The sequence below is a fragment of the Mugil cephalus genome, chromosome 12 (assembly GCF_022458985.1).
Source record: "Mugil cephalus isolate CIBA_MC_2020 chromosome 12, CIBA_Mcephalus_1.1, whole genome shotgun sequence".
Taxonomy (NCBI): domain Eukaryota; kingdom Metazoa; phylum Chordata; class Actinopteri; order Mugiliformes; family Mugilidae; genus Mugil; species Mugil cephalus.
In genome coordinates, this window is record NC_061781.1 from 15,146,672 (window position 1) to 15,171,930 (window position 25,259).

The following is a 25,259-nucleotide window of genomic DNA, read 5'->3' on the forward strand; positions in this document are numbered from 1 at the left end:
GGAGCACCAACGTTGAGTGCAGGCGGTCTCAAATCATTTAGTACGTTTACATGTACAATTTAATAGAGCTTTGCTCTAGACTCATCAGCTGTAACATCTGCAATAGCCTACTAACCGTGTAAATGTCCATGAATTAGCATTTACTGACGTCAGCATGGCTGAAGAAATCAAATGTTAGCATTAGCTTGGTGTCCTCTTTACAGGACATGCGAGAACAGTCAATATTAATATCAAACATTACATTATATGCGAAACGAATCACATTTACTCACCATCAAAGCTTTCTCATTAGTAACACCAGTCGGTTGTTCTCAGGATGACTGGCCAGGTACGGGTATAATTAATGGGCGGGGCTAAGAAACGAACACCTGAAGGTGTCATCGCCAGATTCAGAGCTCCTCATAGAAATGAAAGGTTAAATGTGTTGCACTGCTACTCCCAGAGTTAAATTCACTCCATTTTAACACCAACTACTGTCTGAGAGTTATATATAACACATGTAACTCTACAAAGAGTATAATTAACTCTAGCAAAAATTTCGCTAACACCAGAATTTTAACTACAGCATTTGCTGTGTATTAGTTATTAAAAGTTAAAAAATAATTGATTTTAATGGTGTTATCATTTTTTTTTGTAGTGATTGAAACACCATTTTCACATATTCTGTACATCTGTGTCTTTGTTTTTTCTGTTGTTGTAGCTGACTGTATAGTAAATGAGGCCGCTACCTCAATATACTTCAGAGTTTAAAGTAAATAAATTACTCTGTCTTATTTTTTTTCGTGAAGCTATGATTTGAAATACACTACTTTTTTTTTTTTTTTTTAACAGACACAATATCGGTATCAGATCGGTATCGCCACTAACAGCCTGAATTTTACTCAGTATCGGATCGGAAAGGAAATCGGTGGTATCGAACATCACTACAGATTCACTAGATTTTCGGGAAATAACTTTTCATTAGCTTAGCTTTAGCCTGAACCGAAGTTCTACAGCAAATGAAGACCATGTGATATGACGTCAAATTCTAAATTAAATTACATGCTTAGAGCATACTGTGATGTGTTGTTTTCACATGAAAACTAGCAGAAGTTACAGAGCTTCAAGTAATTAATAGCATTTTAAATGCAGTTGGACATTTTTAAAAAATATATAAGAAATACAGATACTCACTCTGACTAGATTTTTGATTTTTAAAGGAGTTTAGGTAAACTTGGGTTTGTGCAAAATGCGACAACCCTGAGACTTAAGCTTTATTTTAAAATGAGTTTGAATCTAAATTTAAATACAGTGCCATGACCATACAAGAGATATCTGTAGTCGGAATCACAGGAAATTAAAATAAATAAATAAAAGTCAGTCAAGTGAATGTCAAAACTGTTCAAATTTGTACTGATTTTTTTATTTTGTTTGTTCCTTAATCATTTGACAGCTCCCAATAACTCAAACAGCACTGTCCTGAATTAGCAAACATGTATACTGGACCATAAACTGTCAGCAAAGTCACACAAAATGAAATACGCATTTTAAATGATTGCTATCCAGTGTTAACTGAAACTTGAACACGTCACAGAACCAAACTTTACACCCTCTATTACATAATACTGCTCTTTGGGGTTATAAAAATAGTTTCATAGAATATATGCCCACTTGTGACTTCTGGCGATCACACTGCTTTATTGCCATACAACACACAAAGGAGGGGGGGAGGAAACTTGTGTATGAACTTAGCAACATAATATTGTAGCTTTAAGTACCTTTTTTTTTGTTTTGATTTTTAAACAAAGTGCAACACATAAAAAGATAAAGTCATAGTAGACCATGGAAAAGGTGCACATTGTATTGCATTCGTCTCAGATTGGGGCAGAGGGCTTCCGTGGCACATTTCACATGAGAAGATTCAATGAAGGGTCCTATTCCCACAGGAGAGAAGGAAATATGTCTCATGATTTAGTTAACCAGTGTCTAGTTAAGCAGTTGGGGGAAATTACCTAATATTTCACTCATCTCTAATCTCAATGGACTGTTAGCTTTATTTAGCACTAAGTGATTAAACTGCTTGATCTGTCTAAAGTTAATAAAATCCAGCTACTAGTACTTACAATACGGCATACTGCAAGGGTTATATATTGTGTAACAAGACGTTTACAGTGGGGATGTAGCAGGAGTCACATTCCTGTCTAATAGATCACGGTATGCTTTATAACACCAAACTATTCCTGATCCGCGCAGTTGCCAGGAAACCAACAGAGACTCCAGGAAGTTATTGCTTCTGCCAAGAAATCCCCCTCACAAAATTGCAGAATTGCCGCTTTTGCACCTTGGACTTTGTACGAATGCAATAAGACGCATATAATGCCTATGCTTACACGAAGTGATGGTGGAAGGATCGCGTTGCAGCCACACAGACACAAGCCGTTTATCCAGTATTTTTGCTAAGCTAGCCTAAAATGCAGTGGCCGTATTATTAGAAACATACGAGCAATCTGATGCAAACCTTTAAAAATAATGATATTAATAATCTGCTGACTGTGCTTTGACGACATTATTAAAAAGTACAAATTGAATTGTCTGTTAAGATTGTCGTTTATCCAGGTCCATCCAAAAAACAGAACTTCCAACTCAGCCAAAGGGACTTGTTGAAGGTCCTTGAAGTTGTTTCATCCTAGTGGCTTCTCCACTAGGACTGACTGAGCTTAAGCTTTTTTTGTTTTGAAATTTAATATGTTCTCTGATTCAGACATGCCTCACAATAAAATCCAAATAATGAGTCGGGTTGGGCTACACCATGCTTGGAAGTTAAGATTAAAAAATTAAAATTTTTGTCTTCTATTTACATTCAAGGGTGGAGCACAATATTTTACAATCACTGACTACAACCATTGTCAAATATCTCTTTACATTATAGATAATATACAAGAAGGCTTTAGTAAAACTAAAATAAAAATCAGCCAGATTGCACCAGATTTTTCGGTTGTTCCTAATAAACTGGACACCAAGTGAATGTTTCAGTGGTATCAATTCAAAAAAAGAGTGGAATTTTTCTTCTAACCTGCCCCTTTCCTTCGCCCCCCTAACAAAAACAATTCCGACACCTTAGACGTATGAAAACCTCTCAAAAGCAGCAGCGACGGCTTTTAGATGACACAAACCCATTTGTTCATGCGCAGGAAAAATCATTTGTCTTTTAAAGTATCACCACATTGCTTTTTCATGCCAGAGAGGACAAAAAAAAAGAAAAAAAAAGGGAGGAATCACAACAGAAACATTTGCTCTAACATTTTTTTTTTTTTAAACCGATACTATTCATCCCATTCGTCACAAACGACCATAAGGCTGATTCAGCTCTGCTCAGGACTTGACATTCCTTCAATCTTGCAGAAGTATGCTACAACACATACCGCTCAGGCCAACCAAACGGCTTTATACTGTTAATACTATCATGCACATTCCTTTTAAACTACAGTCAGAAGTAGTAGCAGTGCCGCTGGTCTCTCAACGCCTCTTGGCTTTGTGTTAATATGTACACCTGGGAGCAGTGTCATTTACTGCGCAAGAAGTCCGCGTGCGTTCGCTGCATCACTCAAAAACTTCTCATGAATGGAAAAATACAGCAAGGCAAACTATTATACTGCATGACCAACCCCAGAGTCCAGGCTGTGAGAATTCAGGTTTGTCGCAGATTGTGTGATGCATACCTGCAAAATATTGTAGTCTCATGCTACTGTTTTATGGCTACTTTGTTTATAGTCAAAGGCATTTTATACTTGAAGTGCAATTAAAGCTGCAGGTACACTGAGGAGATGGTTGTACCACTGCAGCTCCTAGGAAGACTGAGAGTCTGCTGATTTATAAACTAGATGATGGCACTGCCCTGTTAATGGAATGAATGGACGAAACCTCGGTGTATCTGACCAAATGCACGGCAAGGGAAAAAAAAAAAAAAAAAAAAAAAAAAGGGAAATGAGGCCCACAGAACTTCAGGCCTTGTGGAATCATCGCTGGAATCAGAGAATCCAGTGCTAAAAACTGGCGGGGCTTCAATGAACCAGCCATTTTTCTTTTACATTCTCCAACACGTTTCCAGTCACAGCAAAGAGTGTGAAATCAAGAAGATCAATCAGAAATATGGAATAAATCAAGAGTAAAACATGACAACATGACAGAGGGCAGCCACTTTTCTTTCACTGGATGAATACTTAAAATGTTTTACAACAGCAGAGAGAGAAATCAAAGACTGATATACAAAAGAACAAGTACAAAGGCAAGGCAATCTCATTTGTGGCCACTTTAGTCTCTCAAATATTTACCTCAAAACCATTATCTACACTGTTTGCATTTGGCCATTTGTACACAGTGGACCCAAACGCAGCATTATTTTTTCATGAATCTGTAGAAATTAGCTTATTTACAAGTCTGTACAGCCACCCTATAGAGCTCTTTCCATCTCCCACAGGACCCAATCCACTTAAAGCAGGATACCTGAGATTTCAATAGAATGCTTCAACCCACTCGCCACTCTTCACCGCACGTTTCACAGGATATCTCGCACAGCCACACACACATGCACACGATTAATTAAGCAAGGTATTTTTCTCCAAAAGGATGCCGAGTGTAAACCTTTGTGAAAAAAAAGCCACAAATTCACCAAAACCAAAAACTAAAGAAGAGTCCATCCAGAAAGACAGCTAGCTCTTGAAATAAAAACAGTTGAGAAGGAGGTATTGAGAAGGGACATCTTACAGCAGGTGGCAGCTGACTGAATGGCCACTGACTGTCCTGAATAGGACCCTCTGGTGCTGTGCTAGCATATAAACAGACATTAAGTAGGCCAGGATTTGCTTCAGGCAAGCGAGTGATGGAGACCTTCCTGGGAGACTTCATCCCGGCTGTGGAGGTCAGAGGAGAGGATCTGACTGCTGCCACCAGGGTGGAAAAGTAGAGCAGAGCTGAAGGTAGCTCCTCTCACTGAGTGGCGGCTGCATGTGGCACAGAAAACCTATCAGAGAGGAGAGAATCGAGTTAATATTTACAGGTTCAGACAAGACTAAAGACCTGTAGATGAAATAGTGACCATCTACTGCTGCATGTCTTAGGTCAGTGTTTCCCAATCCTGGTGCTCGGGAAAACACTGCATGTTTTAGATGTTTCCTGCAACACACCTGATTCGAATGAGTGGCTCGTTACCAGGCCACTGCAGAGCTTGATGACGAGCTGATCATTTGAATCAGGTGTGGCAGAGGAGGAAAACATCTAAAACATGCAGGGCATTGTTCCCAGAGGAGCAGGGTTGGGCAACACTGTCTTAGGCAATCAGAATGAATAAAAGCTATTTTTATATTTTAATACCTTGGCTACATCTTTAGCATGACAGGTTTATTTGTTTATCGTTCATTGTTTTGTAGCAGATATACAAAGCTAATTGTCAGTCTCTGTGCAGGAGCCATTACTGTAATTTTTACCAACATCACTATGCTGACATGCCTGTAATCATAAGTTATTTGAGGTAGATTATCAGGAACCTGAATGTTTGAAATGAAGGTGGAAATAGGAAATTTCAGAATTATTCAAAGTTGTGAACCATAAAATCTGTGCTAGCAACATGCCGCCAGGAATGACATGTTTGTCCCTCAGCCTGCCAGGCCACTACTTCAGTTCAGACTGAAATAGACTGACAGATATTTTGGATGGATAAAAACAAAACATTGTTCAACGTTCATCTTTGCCAGATGACGACCACTATTGTCTTTGGAGGCTGCAAAGAGCCTGACAGTTCTGAATTAAAATATCTATGATCAACAGACGGCTGCCCTTTGATCAGGTCAATACTAAACTACTAAATGAAGCTAAATTCGGTTGCAAGCTGCACCACTAACCACTACCCCACAGATCCACAGATGTGTGTGGCTTGTTTTCTATGTCCTTTAAGCCGCTGTCGTGCCCTTTTAAATTGCCCCGTGGGGACAAATAAAGTGATTTGAATTGAACTGAAATAAGTTTACCCCAAAGTCTGGTTTATGCACAAAATACTTGTATTATAATACCAGTGTTCCTATTAGCCTCAGCTGTACATTGTTAGCAATTGTTAGCAAGCTAACATGTTAAACTCAGTGGTCACGGTATACATGATACCCAAACACAAGTTATGATTGTGAGCATCCTCATAGATGCACTGTGGACCACAGTGTAGCTTGGTAATGAGTGGAATGCTTTCATGCATGTCAGGATATTTTACTGGGACCAAATAGTTGGACTGCCAACAGACTGCTGAGCAGGTGGGCAAACCGACCACAACTTCAGTGAACTGGAAAACTTTCCATAAAAAAAGAATCTGTACTTAAGACCTCAAGTAGCACTTGAGTATGTGATGCTAACAAACATACACACGAAATCTTTACATGACCAAATATATACATCTACATATGTATCTATATATATATGACATGAAAGTAATGTTATGAGCTGCACTCACCTCTGAAGTCTCTGCACTAGTTCAGCCACAAGTGAGTCACAGATGCCTGGGTGTGTTTCTTCTGCCAGGAAAATGGCCTCTCGAAGCTCCTCTGCAGCTTCTGGCTTGCCATTACTTACCTCACCCTTTTCTTTCAACTGCAACAATGAAAGCTTTTAATGCCACATATAACACAGTGAGTGTTTATTGAGAAATTATCGGAATTTATTTTTCAAAATGTTTCAAAATTTTTACCTCAGAAAACAGCGGAGAAAAGATTGCTGACAAGCTTTGAGACATGGGCCTCTTTGGACTCTCCTGCACCTGGAAAAAAAAAATTGATTTTAAATGTAAAGAAAATGAGGTCTTTTTGTACACATACACTTCCGTGGTAAGCGAGAGGTGAACTGAAGTTTGTCTATACCTCTTTCCTTTCTATCTCCGCAGGCTGCGCTGCACCATTCTGAAACTTTTTCAGGTCCTTTTCCCTGATGGTGTTGAAGATCCAATCATCATTACCGGAGTCACCACCTCCAGACGCCTGGTCGCCCGACTCACTGCAGTGACACAACGTGTTAGGAAAAGCGTCTCCACCTCTGTCCATGTCTGGACTGGATGATGAAGGTGCAGGTGACTTACTCATCAGATTCATCAGAGCTCGACTGATCCCGAGACTGCTCCGATTTCCACCTCTTGTATCTGTCGATCAGCTCTGTCAGATAGGTCGTCTTTTTGGCATGCCTTACGATATACTTGTGTTTTAACAAGTCTTTGGCAGTTGGCCTCTATAGAAAACACACCAAACAAACATTAAAGTAAATACTAAAATAGCTTTTCTTCTCATGGATCAAAGTTGTAAAGATTCCTTTGAACTTACAAAGCTAGGATCCTTATTTAAACAGGCTTCGACAAATTCTTTAAGCGGTTTGCTGTAGTTTCCCTCCAGTGTAGGTGGATTGTTCTTTGGGATGAGGAATAAGACCTTCATAGGATGAAGCTCAGAGTGGGGCGGCTCTCCTTTAGCCATTTCTATTGCTGTTATTCCTAGTGACCAGATGTCCGCCTAAATGCCAGAGAAAAAAGAATCAGTTGTGAGGAAAGCAGAATGTCAAACACAAAAACACTAAACGACATACGTAAGTGTGAAATGGCATTTACACCGGCTCACTACAGCAGCATGGGTGTATTTGAGGAAGCCCTGAGAAGAGCGACGGTGACTGTGTTGACAAGCCACACTGACTCATGTTGTGGTTATTCCAAAAATATGTAGTGGGTTACTTCTAGTCTAGAACACTCATCATAGACAATGTCTAAATGTTTCTGAAAAAAAAAAAAAAAAACAAGCACACAAAGATCTACGACAAAGCTTGTGACGCCTAAAGTCATGAGTTTATGCTTCAACTTGCATAAAAAAAAAATATCTCTCGATGGTCTTGAGTCACTAATACTCATAATGATCCCATATGATACAAGTTAGTATCACATGTTTCCCCAGAATGTGTCTTTTATGTTTCAGCACAAAGTACAGCACAGATTGTTCATTGTACCACATCTGTGCACATCTGGTTTTAACCCTGTTCCAAATGAGCTGTTTCTGCGTCTGTAGCTTTAAATGCAAATGAGCTGCTGCTTCCCACGCCTCTCTCCAGTCTTTCCTGTCTCTTTTCTGCCATGATACTCAAGTGAAAAAACAGACCAGTTCAACAGCAAATTTACAACCATCCAGTGAGGGGGGCTACAAAATAAGGACCCAGACCATTTAACCTATTGATTAGTGATTGATTAGTCCATTGATCTATGGTTATGGTTAGGGTAATGAGGTATTTGTATTAATATTCAGTTAAATTTTCCTCATACAACGTCCCAACGAAGAAACAATTGCAAACTTCATTGCACACGCAACTGTATATAGATGTTTATAGATTATATAGATGCATTGTAGCCGCTCTTAAAAAGAAAAAAAATAGAGATGGACCAATATACATATATATTTTTATATGCTAACTCTGCCAACCGTGCAGTCCATACATTGCCCCTCCCCCACAAGCAGAGTGCGTGCAGCTAGAAACCGGAAAATGTTTGTGCTATACCTCTTTTTTCCTGTTTATTTTGTATGCATTAGAGCGTATTCTTCGAGTTCAATTAATGTTTATGTTTTTGGTTAAATCGAGACTTGTAACATTTGCTATCATTGTGTCATTTTCACCATATAAATGGGGAACAAAAAAAAAACAGTATCAGCTCCAAACATCAGCTCAGAAAATTCTGCAGAAATATCAGCCATTGGTCAAGGTTGATGTTAAAAAAATAAATAAATAAATCAGTATCGGCCCTAAAAAAATCCATATTGGCTGATTTCTAGTAAAAAAAAATCAGTTCATATAAATTCATACAAAACCCAGATTCACTCTCAGAGAAAACTTAATGGGATATATTTCTTTTGCCTGTATCATGATAAGCTGGCCAGTGGTGCAGCTAAAACCCGCCAATATTTTTTAAAATGATGGCAATCAGTTACAAACTACTAAAGCAATTTAGAGAAAACCACACACGTTCGTTGTAGCACGGCAGAAGGTGCAGCTGCATAAAGAGTGGCAGTATAAGACAGTGCTGACCTTTGAATCATAGGCCGACTGCTTTATGACTTCAGGTGCCATCCAGAAGGGAGTTCCAACAAAGGTGTTCCTTTTTATTTGCGTGTCTGTCAACTGGCCCGCCACTCCGAAGTCTGCGAGCTTCACGTCGCCTTGCTCTGACAGCAACACGTTGGCAGCTGAAAATAGGAGTGAAAATAAAATACAATCATATATTCTTGAAAACATCAAGTTGCTTAAATGATCATTAGCATTGGTTTAAGAAATCAGATGAGTAGACCTTAGTGGTCATCCTGCAGGAACTGGGAAGCATTTGAAAGATACAGCTGCATGAAGTTCCCTCTGTCACTCACTACTTCCACCTACTATAAATGTCAAAACACGTTCCTCTACCACTATTTTAATGCAACGAATTTGTATGATACTGAGAAAGCTTTGAACAGATTTTGCATGCAAGTATGACATGAAGACTAAAGTGACATGACTTGTGTTCAGACATGACCACAGACCTAGAACTGAAAATAAATAATTACAGGTCATGCAGCTGTATCGGTTCCTTCCGTCTTGTAAACACAGATGCCAAACCACATTAAAGCGTGACCTCAGCATTATTAACAATGCCGCGGAGAACGTGTTGTCCAGATGACGCCAGTCTTACCTTTGATATCTCTGTGTATTTTCTTTTCAGAGTGCAGATACTCGAGCCCTTTCAGGATTTCCCTCAAGATTGTGGCAATCTGCGTTTCATCCAAGGCACCTGGTTCCAACTAGAGGAATGAATAAATTCTTAACTAGAGCCTTATTTTATGTACAGATTACAAAACTGCCACGATGGCCTGCATACTTGACCATTTTATTGGATATTTAATTTTGAGAAGGACTTACCAAATCAAGGGCTGATCCTCCACCCAAATATTCCATAATAATCCATAATTTCGTACCCTGAAAAGTACACAAGCAGTTCGGTCAAATATAGTCGCAACATTAAAAAAAAAAAAACAAACAAACAAAAAAAAAGCCTTTTATACCAACAATACTACAGCCTTAAGTCATAACAAGACCTGTATGTGAAACACCATAATCATCCCAGCTGTCCTTTCAGCTTGTTGTGTTATTATATTTTGATGTGCATGCAGCCTAAGTAACATGTAACACTCAATGAGACTTGGTTTTTTTTTTGTTTTTTTAACAGTTATTACTGCTGCTCCCACAGATACCAGCCTACAACCACCAACATAGTTTCTCCTCTCCAACTTCCTTATTTCATACACTCAACACTAAACAACAAAATAGCTTTTAGTAATTATTATTGTGTTTACATTTTGGAAAAATATGATAAATATTGTCTGTGTGTGTGTCTGCAATGTTGTCGGACAACGATATCTGAGGAAGTTTAAGTAACATTGATTGTGTGTTTGACCCAGTTTTGATAGTATGCATTTTTTTTTTTTTTTTTTTTTTTTTTTTTTACTAAGGCGTTTAAAGTGCTAAAGTATCTCATGCGTGTCCATGGGTTAAGTGTCAGAAACACAGAGGCTGCTGCTCAAAGGCTGACTGTGTTGGTAATTCACACTTTCGCTTGCGTTTTTCAATTAATTTCAAGAGTTTTGTTTATATAGCTCCACTAACAATAAATATTCTCAAGATGTTTAACAAAACCCTGAGTCTCAAACCCCTGAGCGTAAATAAACAATAAACAATAAACAAGAAAACTTCATATGTTTTCTATACTTCCAGCAGGTGTTTCACCAGTTTGTGTGGCACAATAGATAGAGCATTGCATTATCAGAGCAGCAGCAACAACTCAAGCTGCAATCTGTGTCTATATCAAGTATTTAGCTATAGGTCACAGCCCAATACGTAAGCTCTGTATCGTTGCTGTAGTTATCGATAGAAACTGACTTGGTTTTAAAAAGTGCTCCAAGGTGTGTTTAATGACACATGGCATGAGTAAGACATAAGCTGCTCCCTCTTGTGTAATCACTGGATTGATTAAAATAGACCCGGGTAAAACACAAGCTGGAAAAATGTGTCTAAAAATTCTTTCAGCATGGTGTACATTGACGCTTTTTAGAAAACAAATACACTGACACACAGTACAAATACCAAACTTACATAGTAAACACATGCGTAAGCCTCCTTTCTCTCTTGTGGCTGGTAGCACATTTTTGGCTAATGGATCACTTCTCAGCTTTTTTTGCTTTTAAGTAACACAGTAAAAGCTGTGCGAGCGATCTGAATACAGTTACTAAATAGTTTTGTTTGCAAATGATTTCTTTAAAGCCTTTTGCTTTTTTATTTCCTCTATATTTGTCCCAGCTGTCTCGGCTCTGCATTGTAGTAGACTGAACATTAAACGGTGAATGTGATGTTAAAGAGCAAACTATAACATTCAAGGATATTTTGTAGGATTTTAAATTAAAATCAGATGGAGGTTATAGAGTTTGGCCATCTCAGTTCAACAGTGCTGTACCTTTCTGCCAACAAAAGAGTTACTGCACTGTTCCCTCAACATGGGCGTAAACACCTTGATACTGAAGCTTAAAACAAACATGCAGTCATAATAGCTACTCTTTCAAGTCTGGATTAGTCTGGAACCTTTCAGTTCAACGAACAGACTCAAAAAACTTAAACAATGTTGTGGGCGTTGTTGTGAAAGAGAAAGTGAAACTTATCTTTTGGGATTTTCTGGTGTATAGAATCAGACATGCTCACATCATATTGCATAATTCAGTGTATTTCACATCTTGATCAGAGTAATTGGGTTTTATAACATATTGGATATCATGGGTTAGAATCCCAAAAGTCTTATAAAACTGCTTCAAAGACGCTTGTGATCATATCAGACCAACATATACCAGAGAATTGTTACAACTGGTCTGGTAAGGTTAAGCTCATATTATATTTACAAACTGCAATGAATGTTAACAGCTGTCTGCAGCCTTTGTCTGGTTGCTCAACACTTATACATACTATATTACACAGGCAATACTTGTTCATTTGCATTATTTATTGACCTACATTTCCTACACTTGCTTGCAGGAACACACATATTAACATATCCATTATGTCAACCATGGACTATAACATTAAACTGAAGGACATTCACTAATAGTCTAAAATAGGGTATAGTTTAAAACTTACCTTGAGGTAGGATCCATAGTACTTGGTGATAAAGGGACTGTCACACTGGCTAAGAACTGTGATTTCCTGTTGAATGTCTTCTATTTCATCCTCTGCCTCCTCCAGATCGATAATTTTAATGGCCACTACTTTCTGAGTCCGATTGTCGATGCCTTTAAAGACTTCACCAAAAGAGCCTTTTCCTATCCTCTCCTGCTTGGTGAATAGCTCCTCTGGATCTGCTTTGAAATTCTGAGTGACAGAGAGAAAAGAGTGCATTTTAAGTAACGTGTAACCACAGGAAACCGGCAACCGTCATTTAGTCTGATGAGCAGATAAACATCTCAAATGAACTTGCTTGTTTAAAATAACAGAATATGGAGTAAAGTGGCAGGTACTCAAAGACAGAATATTTTAAGATGTGATATTTATCTGAGGAAAGAACTTGTAAATCTTGACCACTGTGTATCCATCCATTCAGACTCCTTTTATCACAATCAAATGTTTATTAGCTTTTTAAAATTGAATGAAATAGAAAGAGCAACACGGAAAATACTGAAAACATCTTTTCCCCAAACTTTGCCACTTCTCTACTTGGTGCCATATACACCATATGGTCACGTCTGCGGCAAAGTAATCTGCTGTTATATTAGTTGTGCTAATTGAATGGTCTAGTTTAATTAAATATAAGAGTGACGTGATGTTTCAGTGGTCAAAGTGATATCAGTTTTTGTTTCTAGGTGGAAACTGTGCTTCTACTGTGCAAACACACGTGCACCTTCTTGGGTGTGGCAGCGTAAATTGAGGGCTTTAAATCAGATGTGAACAAGATAAAATACCATGTGGCATATCAGAATTATCAAAAGGACATCTGTAGGCTGATAAATCTGAGTCATGTTTTGTTTTCTCACAATGCATAATGCTTTGCATTCTTATTAGATTACTTGCCATCTGAATACGAGTCGACTTAACAAGTGTTGCATGCGAATGAATTTAACAAGAAAAACTGCGTCCGGCAAAACAACACTGATCACTGATAAGACACCTTGTAGGAAGAATAGCTTAGCATCTTAGACTAGAGAAATTGAACATGCAGGAAGTCATTTTTGGAATTAAAAGAGTAAATAATAACATCAGGGCATGTATAATAGATCAGAACTTCCATGATCTAAACCAATGATCAAATAACCACTGAATCACTTGATGGCAATCAAAAGGCAAACTACAATGTCCGACTTCAGCCTTCATCTCTGCTTGCAGAGCAACCTTTTAAACTTTTCAGGTTGAATTTATGGCTTCACCCTTTCCTCATAAGACAGAATAACACAGACCTGACTGGAGCTTAATGACCTCCACCACAAAAGGCTAAACTGAATCTGAAGCACTACACCCTAAATTATTGACTGAACTTAATGGCTTATTTCCCAGTGGAGAACCAGAGAGGGAATAATGGTCTTCAAGTTGGCCACTTCAATTTCCCTTCATGCACGGCAATCACTAACCCAAAAGGCCTGAGTAGTGTTTGAAACGTTAATTTTCATGACAAAAATATTTCAAAATATGGGTAAAAACCACTAAAGTATAATCATTTAAAAATACAAGAAATTATATTTTTTGCAGCAGCTTTATTAAAAGAAAACTCAATCAATTAAGCTTGATGCTTATTTCACCAGGTAACCTAGCACTAAGACGGTGATCTATTGGCTCACACATTATATTGTTTCCCTACAGGGAATAGTTTCCCGTAAAAGTGCTAATGCATGGTGGTCAAACCTATACGGAAGGGGAGATGAGCAGCTGCACTTTGAAAAACTGGCAAAGAGGGGGCTGCTGAATTTGAGAGCAAAGGATCTCTTCAGCTAAGACAAAAAGACAGGGCAGTGCAGAACAAAGTGTGGTAGAAACAACACAACCAAAACACTGTCATAACACTGGTGTGATCACTCATCCAGGTGAAAATTATAATGATGAGGCTGACCTCTGTAAAAACAACAGGGGCACTGTGGCCACAGACTATACATGGTGGGAATGTACTTGCCATATACACAGTCAGCAGGTTTAGTGCGACAACTAAAGCTGCCTGAACCACGCACTGAAAGCATGTGCTTGACACTCTCCCATCTGAACCACACTGTGTAGTCTAGTGTCATCCCCACACCACAACACCACACCCTCAGGGTCAAAAGGCTTACAGCCATAACTCCAACTGCTAGCACCTACCTGAGCACTAACCTTTAGGCAAGATCTGTTGTTTCCTTTCTTAACTTGTGCATAAGTCAAAGGAATGTGCAGTATTTTGTGTAGCACTGGAATTAGTCATTTTTACATGTACTGTACTCTTATATGCCAATACTTTAACCAGGATATGGAGTGAAAGTCAGTCTCCCACTTATGATTGATTTAGAAATAGCATTGAACTACTTTGAGAAATATTCTTAAGCTGTCAAAATGTCAAAATGATGTGATGTTAAGAACTATAGTTGCAACCATTAGTCATTTAATTGATAACAGTATCAAGTATTGTCTTGTAATTCCTGGAAACTGAAGACCACTTGATTCTGTAGTGTTAAATCAAGGAAATTGGAAATAATGCCATTACAACTGAGACAAGGGAAGTGTTCATATGTTAATTATATTATTTTTTTGTCCCGACAAGAGTTCAGATATTTTCCAGCTTTTCAAATCTATATACAGACTGTAACTGAAATTAATTATCTTTGGGTTTGGATTGTTGGCTGGTTACAATTAACCATCTGAAAATTTGAACCCTAGGCTTCGGGAAGTCGTGATGGGCATTTTTTGTTTCCACAAATATATATAGATGTAAAGAATTGCCAAATTAAATAACCTGGAAACAAGTCAACCTTTGGTGTGATTAACTTAATTCAACATATGATTAATGAGAAATAGTTAGAGAAACAATTACCCAACTATTTGATACTGAACTTGTCAAAAACATTACAAATTTGAGTTACTCCTATAGTCCTATAAATGACAGACACTGATAAGCATCTGATATTTCCAGTATTTCTTATCTTGAAGAATGCCTGCTTTAGCTTGTCTTAAACTATTACGGTCAAGCAAACAAAACAGGAGCATGGAGAAGTTACTTCTCTAGTTGGAGAGTGCTGCAAATTACGGTTACAGTACATGCTGTATATTTAAGAGTGAGTTGAGTTAAATATTACATTCACTCACTTGCCAGTTTATTGGATGAACTACTGAAAAAGAGTGCATGGCAATATAACTGATCCTCCAAGGCGATCCTTAAACTAAAGTACCACCTTTCTCACACTGTTTCAACATAAACTGAACTTTACAACAGCCATGACGCTAAGATTTGGCGCAGGGCAGTTATATCACAAGCCCAGCAGGATAGTAACAAAACGTTAAACGATGATGTCAATCATTTTACCTCATATCACTGGACTTTGACAAACAGCTGCAGTTATCAGCGGAAAGCAAAGGTTACAGTGTAAGACCTGACAGAGGTGCAGATAAAAAAAAAATACAAGTTCTGTATCTGGCATCACGCAGACTTCCGACAAGGAGATAAGAGGAAACGTGAAGTAAAATGTCGAGCGGATTTGAAGCAAATGCACTTGCCTCTGAAAGTTTTGCTGATAAAATACATCAATGTGTTTCCTTTACCTGAATCCCCGGCAGTCCACTCTCAATAGGAGAGTGAGCCATGGCGTCAGATCAGCAAAGATGACGCCTTTCCTCGTCTTTTCAGCTTTCCTTATCAGCGGTAAAGCGTTACGGTCCCGAAAGAGCTTCGCTGTGGATGGTGGTGGTAAAAACTCAGTAAAAGTACCAACGGAGAGGTCGCTTGAGTCTAAAAAAAACCCCACTTCACTTGTCGATTTCTACTTCGTGCCGCCAGTCCGCTTTCTCCTCACTCGCCTTCCGCAGTAGTTAACGTTAGCTAACGCTAGCTACTTTAGCGGCTAGTTAGCAAACAATTAGCTAAAAAAATCTATCTCGGGGGTCGGTCGGCAAGTGCTTGGCAGTTTACCGGCGATAAGATAAAAGTCTGTTTCGAAACAACCGCACAGCGCAGATAAATGCACACTGTTACGTAGTTGTGTCGCTTGTTGTTCTATTCTCTCATCACTTTTCTCTGTCGCCCGGCGCCATCTTGCTTAATGTCATTTTCATTTCCTGGTGCACCAATCAGGGGCAGAGGAAGAGAAGACGTCATCGCTCGTAAGCCAACAACGTCAGAAGAGGAAGTAACAAGGAAAATGTTTTGCAATTTTACGAGGAAATTTCTTTATTGATTAACGATATGGTTCTTTGATATTTAACTCGATGCTTTACTCTACCGGTCGTATAAGCAATAAACAGCAACACTATAGTAGTACTACTAATTTATGAAAGTTTATTTTATGAAATAAAAAAATACCCTGAGCTCAAACTAACTGCTCCTTTTCCTTTTTTTTTTTTTAAAAAAAGATTTTTTATTTATTCATGATTATCACTACACTTTTTATAACAAAATTTAATTTACATGCTAATTTTTGTTGCTGTCAGCTGTACACATCGTGTTGTGTGTGTTTGTATCTGATGTTGACTTGTAATATGTGCATAAATAAAAGCGAATGCAGGATGAAATGAATGATGTGTGGTTTTCATTTAGAAGCAGTTAGACTGGGTTGACAAGTGTGTGTTTAGGTTGGGAGTAACTAAGTGCTCTATGCCAGTACTTGCTATTATGTAACTATAGGAAAATATTTTATTTACCTTCTGTTCCAGAACATGATGATTAGAGTTATTACTAAGAATGTTTTCCACAAAGTTATAATACGCTGCACCTCTTCCATTCACATTTATTCATGGTGACAATCCCTCTATTCTTTCAAAAGACAAAGATTTTGAATGCAGGACTTTAAATTCACAATCAACTGAGTTATTGCAGCCAAGGCCTTAGTTCTCCAAATTAGATTCTTGGCACCACCAGAAGCTCGGTGATATAATGATGATGATAATATTAATAAACTGAAGCAGCTACATTCCAGAGGAATGACCTTATAGCTTCAGCTACTAGTTTTACATGGAACATATAAACTTCTATATCTGCCAGGTTGATCATGAGTGGGAACAACTGCATATTAGCAAGAACCGTCCATGAGTAGTATAAATCATTAGCCACTACATCAGCATCTGGAAATTGGTACTTTAGAAATTAAGATTTAACAAACATAACCCACAAAGAACATATAAAATGGTTTGCACAACATACAGTAATTTATTAGTTGCATGAGGGAACGTTTCTAGTAATATGTGTTGACTGTGTTTTGTGATATTTAATGATTCCTGTGTGGCAAAAGTGGATTTATCCATCATAAGCATTCAGAATAATTTCAAGTTATATGGTTATATGTCCAATTTCAATCAACTGTTCAATTAAAAAAACATAATGAGCAGATAATCTATAACTAAATATAATAATGAATCTTGTTTCTCAGCCAGCTTCTTACTCAATGTGTTCATGGGTAAGAGACCTCCACTACTGCTCAGTGATTTGGGGCGTAAGGTCACAAGACAAGAATGAAGAATGAAATAATCTTTTATTGCACACTTGAACATAACTTATACATAAATATAAAAGAACAATTACATCCGGTGATGTACAAACGTGAGAAAATAAGAGGATTCCTTACAATACAATTGGTAACATTAGCTTCATTTGTTAAATTCAACATAACGTCATTTTGCCATTACACATTTAACACACACACGCGAGCACACAGACACACACACACACATTCTTCCTAGTAGTTTCTCGGCTGGACAAACTTTGGATGTAAGTGCATCATGTGTATCGACTTTGCATATTTTTTTTTATACTGATTACATTTTGGTATGCCGGGCATTATCACATTCATCATGACTTCCAACTGAAGCTCTCTTGACCATCTCGATGTCTGTCAACTGACGCTTCTTTTTATCATCATCGTCTTCGTCATCAACCTGCTTCTTGAACTGGGCCTCAATTTCTGCTGGGTCGATGTAGGTGTAGAAATATGCCATAATGGAGAAGATGAAGCACACTGCGACCAAGAGAGAGGCGAAGAGGACATACTCTGCCCACTTTCAAAACAGATGAGGGAGACAAAGGGACAGACATTAATATTTCAGTATGTTTTGTTTTTACCGTCATGGTTTTTACGTGGAATAGGAGCACGTTTGACTTTTTTTTCCTTTTTTTTTTACCTGTTTGGGGAGCTTTGCAAGTTCAGCAACAATCAGGACGATAAAGTTGCCTATAGCGACTGTAAACAGCCAACCTGCCTGCAGCACCGCTTTCATATTACTAGGTGCCTTGAAGATACAAATGCAGGGAACAAAATCAAGAAAAGCACAGAGGAACACCATCACACAGAGCTATGACATAGTTCAATCTCTATCGGAGAAAGAGGTAGTTAAATTTACCTGTGAGTAAGAGAACTCAAGACCAGTAACGGAAAACATCACTTCCCCAGCAGTTATGAAGAAATACTGCGGGATCTGGAGGGCCATGTGAACCGAGTTGGGTTCTATGTCTTCTGCTGCAGTAATAGCCTCCTGACACTGAAGTAAGTCAAAGGTTAAGCAAAGCTCAGTTTAGGGAAGTGTGTCTCAACACATGTAAATCAAAAGCCTGAGAAAAAAAAGTTTGTTTTTGTTTTGTTTTCATTTTCGTTTAAGGCTGGTGTTACTCATATTTTGTTGACAAATGATCTCCGTCACATATCATGTGAACACTGTTGAAGTGCAACACTAAAATATACAATATTTTCCTGTTTGACCAGGCCCTCACTTTATACAGCATCTTAATACTGTATTCCCAGCCCTGTGTGGCTTAACTCCACTTATTCCCCTTATGGTGTTTGTAACAACACATTACACAGTGCAACACAGTGTCTCACTCATTTGTAAAAGATTTTGGACAGCAATTGGTCAAAAATTGTTATCGTTTGATCTTTCCATGTGTTCTTACAGACTTTTTTTTTTAACTTGAGTGGCTTCTGAGTCAATGTGACTTTCCTAAAATATCCTAGAAAGAAAAAATTGCGAGGAATGCACCACAACATAGAGAATGTAATTTACAAGATCGAATATTGCACAGACTGAAATTGACGACGTGAGAAATCATATGTGAGACTTACATTTGGTCCAAAGGTTAAAGTGCTGGGGATGAAGAAAGTGTACGAACTCCCGAAGCCAAAGTCCCAGTTGAATTCGCACGACTGCGAGCCTCTCTGCAGGGTGAATGTGGCCCTGATCAAGAGAAAAAACGAAAACAAATATTATTGTTTACATAAAATAACTTTCAGTTAAAAACACCGCATTAGTCGAGATGGAAAAACAGTCCTTACTTTCCGTTGGTCACCTCGGAGTAGTTGGAATAATAAAACGGCTCAATTACTGAACTTTCAGCTCCATGAATGGATACGTTCACCTCTGCATTCATTCCATTTACGAATCTGCAACACGTCACATGTTGCACAGAAACATTACAACCAGAAATGAACAGTTAAACCAACAATCAATTTGCTCTAAACGTGGAGATTATTATAGCAGTTGTGTGATGCTTAGTCATTTTTATTTGACAACAGTTGATTTTATGACGGTGCATTGCTTTATTGTTGCATATAAATTACAGTTTAATCGTTCATAAGCTTACCGGATTGCGTTCTTCCCTTCTTGTGGTTTGCTAATCAAATCATCAGTCTGAGAAAATAAGACAATGAATGTTCAGTAATTGAACCATTAAACATATGTCTTTTTTTTTAAACATTATTCTTAGTTTGTGCATCAAACTCACCAGCAACCAATTGCCATTGACGGGTGAGGGAATAAGAAGCGTGTGACGTTTTCCCTTTGTCAAAAAAATAGTTTTTGTCACTTCAGGGTTGCCTATTGAAGCACTGATTTCCTCTGCTTCAAATGTAAAGAATTTATCGCTGGCCTGCAAAACAAAGAGCAAACACCGAGCTCAGACGATGTACATAAATAATAGAGTTTGGCATTGCGCTGATTTGCAAATAATTTTAGACCCAGTCTTGCTCAAAAATGACGACATACCTGAGCTGCAGAAAGACTCAGTGGCTCGTTCTCAGGGAGCTTGACTGTAACTGCACTATTGCCCATGTTAAGCAATTTCAACTGACTCTGGGAGGCGGTTGGGAAGACGGGCAGCGTGTTCTGAACAAAAGGAAAGCAGGGTAGAAATGAGTCATTGTTCGTTTTTACTTTTCTTTACTTCTCTGAGCATGTGTGGTTTGTTTTAATTGTAATTGTAAGATCAGAATACATGAATTAATTTCTTTTGCACTTACATCAATTTGAATCTGGACCAAAGCAGCGCAGACAAAGGCTATGGCTGCCATAAGCATCCCCACAGTCATTCTTTTCAGAGGTCTGTTGAATTGACACCATGTTCTGTTAGTGATTTATACATAACAGATAAAACAGCTTTTTCTATCACGGTCAGATCAGCATTTTCCAGACTCAGACTTTGTAGAAATATATATGGGTTCTCTGTTGAGGTCAGCAAGTTTGTGGTCTTCCTTTGAAAAATTTTATCTCGAATAAAAAAGCCTTTAAAGTGAACCGTTCTCCTGATACTGTTTTCTTTATCACTGCTGAAAGTGGATTACTGATGTGACCAGTGTTACATGAAGGTGCTGTACACCCAGAGGGTTGTGAATGAAATTATTTTCCCACTGCTTTCATGACAGAGACAGACAGGTTCTGATAAAAGTTCTGTTACTACAAAGAGGTTAGTGATTATTCCCTCTTCTACAGTTTTTGCAGGCTTTGAGCTTTGAAAAAAAAAAAAAAAGAACAATTTTAAGGAACTCACTGAACTGAATATGTGACTGGGATTTTCATGCACTCAGTTGTCTGAGTTCACTGCACTCCTTTAAAACTTTTTGCTATTCTGGGTTTTGTAGGGACTAAACAAAAACACGTGTTATATGGGCATATTCAGTTGTAACCAGCTTTTGGCTCTTGTGTCGTACTTACATACGTACAGACATGAAACTGGTAATTTGTTTTACAACTAAAATGTTCAACTTTGGAAGTGTGAAATACAACCGTAAAAATCTCCAAACAGCCCCATGAAGTTATTCATTAGCTGTATAATGTAAAGCACCGTTAGTTACACTTACGTGAAGTTCAGGCCACATTTTTTGATCAGAGGGTAAATCACGCTGTCCATAATAGGCACCAGAGTCAGGATCAGGATAGGGTTGACAGTCTGTCAAGATACATATATTTCATTCACATAAATCCTCTCAAATAACGTGCATGCATCAGTTCAAGCTGATGTACTAAAGATTCTTTAACTTACCTGCATCTGATCAGGCTGTATGACAAGGAGGCCCTGCAGACATAAAAATAAATAAATAATTAAAAAAATAATATATTGCTTTGGTGAATTAGATCAAAGTTGGTTTTGTGACCAAACCTACAAAGTTTCCATCCATTTTGGTGGCTTGCAGAGTCCACCTTGAACCCTTTAATGAAAAATCACAATTTAGCATAATTTCCACTCACCACCAGGCGATGTTGCCTTTTGGAATTAAAACCAAACATTAGGTACCTTTTGGTCAAATAGAGTCCAGAACATTGGCAGAGGGATGTACAAAAACAGTACTTTCAGCACCATTTTGATTTGAGCAATGAGGAGTTTCTACGAGCAGACAGAACACAGACAGGTGTTAGTCCACGGAGGGGACGGCATGTCAAGAGACTTCTAGGAGAGATTCAAATAAAGTGAAACTCACATCATATTTTTCCTCTGCCCAGTCCATCCAGTGCTGCCTCTTTGGGTGCTGTTTGCTTCTGTGCCTGTAGCGGTTTTTGACCGCAAACTGAAATAAAATGAATAAGAGCAAATTAGATTTTAAGCTTAGTCACTACTGATATAGTTGATGTTTGGTGCACGTTGATACAGTAGAGACTGATATGAATGACTTACCCCAATACATTTACACACATCCAGCATGATGTTCCCCTGTGGTTCAGCTTTGTAGTACATACCACTCCCAACGATAAACACCACTGTTAGGAAACATCATGGTTTTAGTAAACGGCTTATGTACCAGACCTTTACGTTTCTGCTTTATCTATAGAATAAGTCCCTGAATAGTTTAAACTTACCGAGAGCAACCACCATTAGTGCTGCAGGGACACCGAAGGCCAGAGAATAACACTTCTGCTTACTGTAAATGCCACAGTCCTGAGCTGTAGATAGAAAGAAAAAAAATGTCATTTAACTGCTATTTAAATTTTAAACTCTGTCGTGAATGATTATTGTGTGATTTTGTTCATCATATACACTGAAGTACCTCTGAGGACCGGTGTGATTATAGTCGACAGGAGACTCCCACCGTTGATGCACAGGTAGAACACAGAGAAGAAAGTCCTCCTTTGCCTTTCCTGCACAGGAAGACAAGCCAGCGACCAGTGAGTTCACCATTTTGGTCCAGAATGAAACAGTAATTACTGGATGAGCTGACATTCCTAGTTCTCAGAGGATGAATCTTGGTGACTAAGGTGATGCTCTGAGTTTTCCTCTAGTTCCTTCAGACTCTCAAGCTTGTGGAATTTGTACACACATTTATGGCCTCCTTTGGATGAAATAGCATTTTACTGTTTTAGATTAGCAATCCTGCTTCTACGCTAGTTCTCAAGCTATAAAAAGATATTTGACTGAATGTATTACCCACGATGCAACTAAAGATTTGTGTGTTTTATACTGATTGTGTTCATTTTGGCCTAGTCCACAATGATTTAACAGAAACTGCAAATATCCATTGAGTTGTCATACAACTTTGTTTCACAGGTGTAGCAATACAATCCAAAAACTCCCCCAAAACTCAAAATTGTACTTAAACTAGTACCATTATTCATGATAACATAAATGTGAAATTAATGTCAGTCCCTTCAGGAATACTATTAGCATGCTAACACAGCTTGTGAAGATATTTAACATTAGAGCCGTTATCAGAATTGTTATTTTGGATGTGTCAGCATTAGCATTTTTTTCAAAACACTGTCAAAGTACAGTTACACTGAATGCAAAAGATCGCCGGCAATAAAATACTTGAACTATGTTCAGTCGATGTCAGCGTTAAACATTAGAAGACAAGATTTAGCCTAAGATAGGAGCCAGATAGAAGGTGGAGGAGGGAGTCCATTTTCTAACCTGGTGATCACTAAACTGGTCTCCTCCAAAGGCAGCCACGCATGGTTTGATGCCGCCGGTTCCCAGAGCGATGAGGAAGAGACCCACCATGGACAACACACTGAACGTGAGGAGGAACAAGTGAATGAGCAGGAGTGTGTGACTTAACTGCAGCATCCTGAATCGTGGGTCTAGTATTAATTTCTACTGCAGAATTGAAACCTACACGTGAAAGGTCATGTTGTTTGGCGTCCCGTCTCTGTCGGTGTCAGTGATGTCATGGATCGCGCTGACTGCCATGGCAACCTGGCCAATCGCATAGACGATGGACAAGTAGATGATGGTCCTGAGGGAGGAAGATTAAAAGACATTGAAGTGTAAGAAGTGCAACATTCCCTTCTGAAATTTATTGGAGAGGTAACATGCAAAATAAAATGACAAAATATTCCGTGCATTAAACCAGTAGAAACTTACTTAAACTTTCCTAGCCAGGAGTCAGCCACAATGGCCCCGAGGATGGGGGTCAGGTAGCAGAGAGCCACAAAGGTGTGGTAGATGGAGGTGGCCAAGTCATCATCCCAGCGTAAGAAGTACTTAAAGTAGAGAACCAGCACAGCTGTGGACAGGCAGAGAACAACTTTTTAATCCACCGCCAACAAATGTGACTGTAACATATCAGTGGGTTTAAGGGAGATTGTGGATTTGGATTTTCTACTTTAAGTAACACTGTCATCCAAATCAAATAAGAAAGGAAATGGTCTTGTTTGGTAGAAAAAATAAATACTTTAGGGGATACTCAATGAAGATCAATGAATGACGTTCACAAATAAGCTAAATATCAGGTCCAAGTTCATTATCTTGACGCTCGACAGTTCTCACCTCTCATTCCATAGTAGGAGAACCTCTCGCAGAACTCATTCACAACAATGAAGAAAATGCTGAGCGGGTAGCCGCACACCTCTTTGCTCTGGAGGAAGAACGGCAGCATAGAATAGAAAAATACTTTATTCATCCCCTGTCCAGTAGCATGTACACGAACATACACAGACATCAACATAACAATAAAAGCAACAGTGCAAAAAGTGGTCTTCACGTGGTTGAGGTAAGCATTTCAACGTTAAAGCTTTGCACAATTTTGTCATGACTAAATAAATACACATATCAGCTTCAGTATAAAAAGAAAAACTAACTTATGTTAATAATGTTATCAAATGCATCATTATTGACGGTTAATATGTAAGCAGTGTTTGTTTTATAGTGTCATATTTTTTGTGGTTAGAATTCAATTTTAATATTAATAACTTGTACAATAATTGTAGTGTTGGAAAAAGTATAATATTTCCCATTGCAATGTCATTTTTATTGAGGTATAAAGTAGCATATAAAGGCATTAAAAGTACAATACATAGGTTTGGTGTAAATATACAAATACAATTGCAATTAAACACAAAAGGCGATTCTTTACCGTTCCTCTGTGCTCCTTCTTCTTTTTGGGATCCTCGTTATCTGCATGCAAGATTAAACTCATTTAAACAAGTGCACAAAACAGAGAGAGAGACAAAAACTGAAGCTAGTAACTAATAGTTATTTAGTTTTAGTTTAGTCTTTACTTCAACAGGTGCCTGCACCTTATTTTTATTTCTGTAAATTTAAATGAAAGCACTCTACTCGGTTTGTAATCTCACCTGCCATGATGTCCTATTGCAGCCGCTGCCTGCCTTCTGCTGTAGTCTAAATATTCCTTTGAGTATAACGCAGGGAGCAGCTGATAATTTATCCCTCTCCGTTCACTGGTAGGAGTGTGAATGTTTCACGCAATATTGCTTCTTATTAGCTCTTGATCAGACTTTCACACTGCTGACTGTGCAGCTTTTTATGATGGGTGGAGCCGACGAGATATAGGAGA

At 38.3% G+C, this 25,259-nt stretch overlaps 2 protein-coding genes across 2 annotated transcripts; both read right to left on the reverse strand.

The window, feature by feature from the left end:
• Positions 1-1,380: 1,380 nt before the first annotated feature.
• stk24a (serine/threonine kinase 24a (STE20 homolog, yeast)) lies at positions 1,381-16,330 on the reverse strand. The gene is made up of 11 exons (XM_047600932.1): positions 15,820-16,330; positions 12,190-12,420; positions 9,931-9,987; positions 9,704-9,812; positions 9,067-9,224; positions 7,329-7,514; positions 7,091-7,236; positions 6,876-7,008; positions 6,707-6,775; positions 6,473-6,609; positions 1,381-4,999 (listed from the first exon to the last, which is right to left on the reverse strand). The coding sequence occupies exons 1-11, from the start codon at positions 15,859-15,861 to the stop codon at positions 4,966-4,968; spliced, it is 1,302 nt and encodes a 433-aa protein (XP_047456888.1). The 5' UTR covers positions 15,862-16,330; the 3' UTR covers positions 1,381-4,965.
• A 1,392-nt stretch (positions 16,331-17,722) lies between these two features.
• Positions 17,723-25,163, reverse strand: slc15a1a (solute carrier family 15 member 1a). Its single transcript, XM_047600138.1, has 23 exons — positions 25,039-25,163; positions 24,819-24,859; positions 24,233-24,320; positions 23,828-23,969; positions 23,580-23,699; positions 23,375-23,474; positions 22,515-22,605; positions 22,327-22,410; positions 22,145-22,227; positions 21,951-22,037; positions 21,767-21,856; positions 21,636-21,680; positions 21,515-21,547; positions 21,333-21,421; positions 20,496-20,577; positions 20,242-20,361; positions 19,982-20,125; positions 19,841-19,887; positions 19,533-19,640; positions 19,323-19,434; positions 18,607-18,744; positions 18,388-18,495; positions 17,723-18,264 (listed from the first exon to the last, which is right to left on the reverse strand). Exons 1-23 carry the CDS (start codon positions 25,043-25,045, stop codon positions 18,025-18,027), a joined length of 2,199 nt encoding a protein of 732 aa, XP_047456094.1. The 5' UTR covers positions 25,046-25,163; the 3' UTR covers positions 17,723-18,024.
• Between the last annotated feature and the right edge of the window lie 96 nt (positions 25,164-25,259).